This window comes from Danio rerio, chromosome 17, assembly GCF_052040795.2.
Source record: "Danio rerio strain M-AB ecotype USA chromosome 17, GRCz13ab, whole genome shotgun sequence".
NCBI lineage: Eukaryota > Metazoa > Chordata > Actinopteri > Cypriniformes > Danionidae > Danio > Danio rerio.
Window position 1 is genome coordinate 4,655,001 of NC_141037.1, and position 7,500 is coordinate 4,662,500.

General features: G+C 33.5%; 1 protein-coding gene across 11 annotated transcripts in view; it reads right to left on the reverse strand.

The window, feature by feature from the left end:
• Nucleotides 1-455: 455 nt before the first annotated feature.
• plcb4a (phospholipase C, beta 4a) overlaps nucleotides 456-7,500 on the reverse strand; it is a 122,178-nt gene continuing 115,133 nt past the window's right edge. For all 11 annotated transcript variants that reach the window (XR_015512856.1, XR_015512857.1, XR_015512858.1 and 8 more), the window contains one exon: nucleotides 456-604. Coding sequence is in view for 5 of the 11 variants with exons in the window: in XM_087289846.1 (XP_087145972.1) it covers nucleotides 528-604 (77 nt within the window). In the remaining 6 variants the exon portion in view is untranslated. The remainder of the gene's footprint in view (nucleotides 605-7,500) is intronic.

Sequence of the window (7,500 nt, forward strand, 5' to 3'; positions counted from 1 at the left end):
ACGTTTAATGGTGACTTATCTAGTTATATCATCATTAACCTGCATCCTGCTCACGAGGCTACGAGAAAATAGATAAAAAGAGCAGAGCTGCGGTAAAATAATGAATAAGAAGGCTGTGGTCAAGTAAATGAATAAATTATTTTTAAAAAGTGTGACTGCTGAGAGCAACCGATTCTGGAACTAGGGACACCGGCCCTCGCGGCCAAAAAACGGACCGGCCCACCAGGAATTCTCCCGGTCCTCCCGATTAGCCAATCCGGGCCTGCCTCGGGAATAAATTAGTACTTTTTTTCAATCATTTTGATTATTTAAAGGGTCATGAAGCATAACATGACCCATATTTCTTCTGCTTTTAAGCTTAATCTCACGGTTTTCCATTTTAAAACCTTGCATTATTTATAACTTTTTTCTTATTTTAACAAAATGTACACATGAAAACAAGACAAAACACAAGATTTTTCTTTTCACTAAAACAGATAAAGCTGAATGCATATCAAGTGTGTGTTTGTGCATTAATAGGTGTTTTCTCACTGCAGTGACATGTGTGTTTGACCGGTCAGCGGTTCGTCCTCTCTCATGTCTCCACACACTGCTTCATTCTGGCCTGTAATGACAGTAAAACACACATTAATATAGAAACACAGTACTGTTCTCACACACACACACACATACACACAACCATGCATGCACGCACGCACACACAAACACACACACACACACACAATGGCCAATTTAGTTTATTCAGTTCACCTATAGCGCATATGTGTTTGGACTGTGCGGGAAACTGGAGCACCTGGAAGAAAACCCACACCAACACTGGGAGAACATGCAAACTCCACGCAGAAATGCCAACTGACCCAACCGGGGCTCGAACCAGCGACCTTCTTGCTGAGGCGACAGTTCTAACCACTAAGCTGCCATGCTGTCCCCCTTCCCCAACAATTAAATAAAAACATAAATAATAAACAATAAATAAAATAATAATATAAAAACAAAATAGGAATAATGATATGAAATAAATAAAGAGTACTGGCATCAAGAATTCTTTTCAGGGAATGCATTTGTACATCAGGTTACATTGTGTATATCAAATATTCTATAGCCAGCTTTCATTTATGTAAATAAAATGTACTTCCTCTGCTAAAAATATACAAAATAAATTATAAATAAAGCATCAATAAAGAGTCATTGAACATTGACCGAAACTCAAAATATCATGCAAATAATAAAAAAAGAAACAAGTTTAAATGATACTTATTTTATCTTTTTATTATTTAAGATATCAACCTAATTTTGTTATCTGGCCGATAATAACTACATAAATAATTATCGATATGACCAAAGATATATTGTGCACCCCTAGTTATGTATTTATGTATTTATTTATTTGATTTATTTTTTATTTAATTAATTAATTTATTTAGTAATTTTATCAACGTTATTCATTCATTTATTTCAATTAATTAATTAAATTTATTTATTTATTTATTAGTTTAATCAATTTATTTATTTATTTATTTTTTATTTAACTGATTCATTTTTTTATTTATAAATGTATTAATTAATTAATTAATTAATTCATTCAATTTATTTATTTTTATTTTATTTATTTAATTCATTTAATCATTTATTTAATTAAATTTATAAATGTATTTATTCATTCATTCTATTTATTTATTTATTTAACTAATTCATTCATTTAATTCATTTATATACTTATTTATTCATTAATTAATTCATCCATTCTATGTATTTATTCATTCATTCTATTTGTTTATTTATTTAATTAATTCATTCATTCATTTAATTCATTTATATACTTATCTATTCATTAATTAATTCATCCATTCTATTTATTTATTCATTTCATTTATTTATTCATTCAATTTAGTTAGTAAGTTCATTAGTTTTTTCTTTTATTTATTTATTCAATAATTCCTTCCTTCATTCATTTAATTAATTATATTTATGCACTTATTTAGTTAGTTTGTACGTGCAGTTTTTATTTATTGAATTTAATTAATTAATTTATTTATTCATTCATTAATTCATTCTATTTATTTATTTATTTAATTTATTTATTCATTCAATTAATTTACTTAATTTATATACTTATTCATTCATTCAGTCTACTCATTTAATAATTTATTAAATTGAATTATTTATTCATTCAATTAATTTATTTATTTAATTTATATACTTATTTATTTATTTAGTAAGTACATTAGTTTGTTTATTTTTTTATTCATTAATTCATTTGTCACAACAAGGGACAGTGTACATTAATCAACATTTCTCAAGAACGTAAATACATCCAAATTAGCACAAAGACAATTTTTCATTAGTGGCAATTTGTCAAATGTTAAAGGCCTACTGTAAGTCCTGAACTCTTTTATTAAGCTATGCCTGTCCATGTTTCCATTATACGGCACCTTTAAAAACAGCCATGCATTTCAAATATCCCATTTATTGAATAACATCTTAACATGAGACTTATGTCAGGAAACAAACTTTTCATTTCAAGCTTGTAAACAGCATTTTTAAGTTGATCACGTCATGTTTTTCAGTCCGATTAGTCTGGAAGTGAAGCACTTTTCTACATTGCATTAGCAGGACTCCGTTTGAGCCGTCTATGGAAATGCATTGTGACATACAGCGTGATTGTAGTGGATGAAGTGGCAGGAAAATCAAGTAATTTATGCAGTGCATTTAAATCAACAGAAAATAAAACAATCCTCCAGCGCACAAAATAACAGTTAAGATGCACAGCGTCATTCTGGAGTTGGGAAAATTTGTATTGTTGGATGAATAATTCATGCATTCACGACAACTAAACAGGAGCTTGTTTTTCAGTGCAGATGTCTAAATATGCTCAAATCAATATTAATTATTTTCAAAAGCAAAACGACTTGCGAGATATTAGGTCTCGTAACAATGTGTTTAGGGCTAACTCAGTTTATTCTGACTAAAGAGAAAGATCTGCTACTTGGGTCAGAAAAGTACATTCTTTTTAACGCCAAATGCAGAGGTTTTTGTTTGTCTTGCTTCAAATATATTCACAAATATAAGTTTAAAACATTAATGTTGTGTGTCATTTTGCTTCTTAAGTAAATGAATATTAATCAAAGTATATATTTGATAAAATATGCATAAAAATGAACTGAGTTTATGTCTAAAACTAGACAGATATCTCTTTCAGAGGTGGAAACAAACCAAAGAATAAATAACTTGCTTTTCATTTAATTTGAGTTGAGTTTTCTGATCCAGTTTACATATATACAGTGGGTGACACTTTAAAATGAGCATTACTGCCACCGGCCTGCATGGTGGCGCAGTGGCGACCTCACAGCAAGAAGATCACTGGTTTGAGCCTTGGCTGGGTCAGTTGGCGTTTCTGTGTGGAGTTTGCATATTCTCCCCGTGTTGGTGTGGATTTCTTCCGGGTGCTCCGGTTTCCCCCACAAGTCCAAAGACATGTACAGGTGAATTGGGTAGGCTAAATTGTCCGCAGTGTGTGTGTGTGAATGAGTGTGTATGGATGTTTCCCAGTGATGGAAGGGCATCCGCTGTGTAAAACATATGCTGGATAAGTTGGCGGTTCATTCCGCTGTGGCGACCCCATATTAGAAAGAAGAAGATGAATAAATGATAACATTTTTACATTTACATTTAGTCATTTAGCAGACGCTTTTATCCAAAGCGACTTGCAAATGAGGACAAGGAAGCAATTTACACAACTAAGAGCAACAATGAATAAGTGCTATAGGCAAGTTTCAGGTCTGTAAAGTCTAAGAAGGAAAGCATTAGTAAATTTTTTATTTTTATTATTATTCTTTTTTTTTGGGTACAGTTAGTGTGATATCCAGAGAGGCAATTGCAGATTAGGAAGTGAAGTGGAGACTAAATAGTTGAGTTTTTAGTCGTTTCTTGAAAACAGTGAGCGACTCTGCTGTTCTGATGCTGTTAGGGAGTTCATTCCACCAACTGGGCAGATTGAACGCAAGCATTCGCGAAAGTGATTTCTTCCCTCATTGGGATGGAACCTCGAGGCGACGTTCATTCACAGAACGCAAGTTTCTGGAGGGCACATAAATCTGCAGAAGTGAGAGCAGATAAGAAGGAGTAAAGCCAGCTGCTTTGTAGGCAAAAATCAGAGCTTTGAATTTGATGCGAGCAGCAACTGGCAGCCAGTGCAAACGGATGAGCAGCGGAGTGGCATGTGCTCTTTTAGGTTCATTAAAGACCACTCGTGCTGCTGCGTTCTGGAGCAGCTGAAGAGGCTTGATAGAGTTAGCTGGAAGCCCCGCTAGTAGAGAGTTGCAGTAATCCAGTTTGGAGAGAACAAGAGCTTACCCGCGCAGCTCTAAAGGAGTAAGAATGCATTTTTAGGTATGACCGCAGTTTGCGACTATGCCGCTAGGGAGCACAAAGGGAAGGGATGCGAACAAACAGAAATAACCTATACAGTGGCTGTAAATACTCTGCTACTCGTAAATGAAGATGAAACCATGAAACAAAACATTATAATTCCCTTCATAAATCACTAAAACTTGTTAACAAGCTGTGTTATTATTGTAAACTTCTTAAGTGCTATGAGGATTCATTTTGGAAAGTAGAATAAAGAAATAAAAGACAACTAAAATGAAAATACAAATTTTGTATGTTTAAAGTAGGTTTAAATAAACAAACAAACAAACAAATAAATAAAGCAGTGTTTATGTGTCAACAAATAAGCTTTTTCATTTACAGTTATCATTTTCATCTAATTTTATGTCTCAATTACTGCACATGAATAAAAAATGAATAATAAAATATAGATATCTTTGGTTTAAATCAATAAAAATTCTATTTATTTTTTACACAAAACAACATTTCAAATCGTCTTCTTTATGTGACTATATTCTGACATCTGGAAAATGAGAAAAAGCAAGATTGGGAAGATATTAAGTCGTATCAAAAAAAATCTCTTTAAATTAATTTAGGTTTATAAATGAAATTATAAGTACACATGCACGCACGCATGCATGCACTTATATACTCATAATTTCATTTTTTTAACGTACGTACACTTGCACACACAAGCACAAGAGCGCGCACACACAAACACAAACACACACAATAATACTTATTATTTTTCAGGGGACGCCACAGCGTAATGAACCGCCAGCTATTACAAATATGTTATGTTTTAGGCAGCGGATGCCCTTCCAGCTGCAACCCAGCACTGACCCAGCAACCAGCAACCCAGCAACCCAAACACCCATACACACTGTTGTTCACATACACTCATACATTACGGCCACTTTAGGTAATCGAATTCCCCCTTTAGCGCATGTGTTTGGACTGTGGTGGAAACCGGAGCACCTACGCCAACATGGGAAGAACATGCAAACTCCACACTGAAATGCCAACTGACTCGAACCAGCAACCTTCTTGCTGTGAGGGCCCATTGACATCAAATTCTATCCAAGTCAATGGTTTTCAGCTTTTGTTGTGTTCAAGGGTACATAAATGATGACAGAATTGTCATTTTTGCCTGAACTATCCCTTTAAGACGTTGGTACACTGGAATATGACCAAGATGATATTTTGCACTGTGCAAAAGCCTAATGTCCTTCATGATTTTCCCTCATGTTACTCCAAACCCGTGCATCTTTCCTCAATAGAGAATGAAAGCAGATATTTTAGGTAGTTTTGGGCTATTTTAGAGCTTGGCAGAACTCTTCAATAATTCTCACGCAAGAAAGCAAGACAGTCATATGGGTTTGCAATGGCATGACACTGAGTAACTGAGGAGAAAAGTTGAACTTTTGTGCTACAAGAGGCGAAATTCAGTGTTTAATCCATTTTTATTTGACTCCTAAGCATTTTAATCCTGGTTAATTTGTAAAAGGACATGTTAAAAGGATAATTCACCAAACATGAACATTTACTCACTATTTACTCATCCTGTCATCATTTACTGTCCTTTCACTCATTTCAAACCTGCTTAAGTTTCTTTCTTCTGTGGAACACAACAGATATTTTAAAGAAAGCTGAAAATCTGTCAGCATCGACATCCATAGTAGAAAAAAACAAATATTATAGGAGTCAATAATCACAGAATTTCAGCTGTCTTCAAAATATCTTCTTTTGTGTTCCACATCAGAAACTTAAACATGATTTAAACAAATAAAAGGAGAGCACATGATGACAGAATTGTCATTTTTGCGTGAACTATCCCTTTAAGACGTTGGTACACTGGAATATGACCAGGATGATATTTTGTATAATGCAAAAGCCTAATGTCCGTCATCATTTTCCCTCTTGTTTCTCCAAACCCGTGCATCTTTCCTCAATAGAAATGAAAGCAGATATTTTAGGTAGTTTTTGGCCTTTTTTTAGAGCTAGACAGAACTCTTCAATAATTCTCACACAAGACAGTCATATGGATTTGCAGTAGCATGACTGAGTAACTGAGAAGAAAAGTTGAACTTTTGTGCTACAAGAGGCCAAAATTAGCATTCAATCCATTTTTATTTGACTCCTAAGCATTTTTAAACATGGATAATTTGTAAAAGGACATGTTAAAAGGATAGTTCACCAAACATGAACATTTACTCACTATTTACTCATCCTGTCATCATTTACTGTCCTTTCATTTGTTTCAAACGTGTTTGAGTTTCTTTCTTTTTTGTATACAGGAGATATTCTGAAGAGAGCTGAAATCCTATCACCATCAACATCCATAGTAGAAAAACATCATGATAAAAGTCACAGGTTTTCAGCTTTGTTCAGAATAACTTCTTTTGAATTCAACAGAGGAAACTCAAACATGTTTGGAACAAATAAAGGTTGAATAAATGATGACAGAACTTAAATATTTGTGTGAACTTTCCTTTTAAGACGTTGATCTACTGGAATATGACCAAGATGATATTTTGCACTGTGCAAAAGCCTAAAGTCCTTTATGATTTTCCCTCATGTTACTCCAAACCCGTGCATCTTTCCTCAATAGAGAATGAAAGCAGATATTTTAGGTAGTTTTGGGCTATTTTAGAGCTTGGCAGAACTCTTCAATAATTCTCACGCAAGAAAGCAAGACAGTCATATGGGTTTGCAATGGCATGACACTGAGTAACTGAGGAGAAAAGTTTAACTTTTGTGCTACAAGAGGCGAAATTCAGTGTTTAATCCATTTTTATTTGACTCCTAAGCATTTTTAATCCTGGTTAATTTGTAAAAGGACATGTTAAAAGGATAGTTCACCAAACATGAACATTTACTCACTATTTACTCATCCTGTCATCATTTACTGTCCTTTCACTCGTTTCAAACCTGCTTGAGTTTCTTTCTTCTGTTGAACACAACAGATATTTTAAAGAAAGCTGAAAATCTGTCAGCATCGACATCCATAGTAGAAAAAAACAAATATTATAGGAGTCAATAATCACAGAATTTCAGCTGTCTTCAAAATATCTTCTTTTGTGTTCCACATCAGAAACTTAAACATGATTTAAA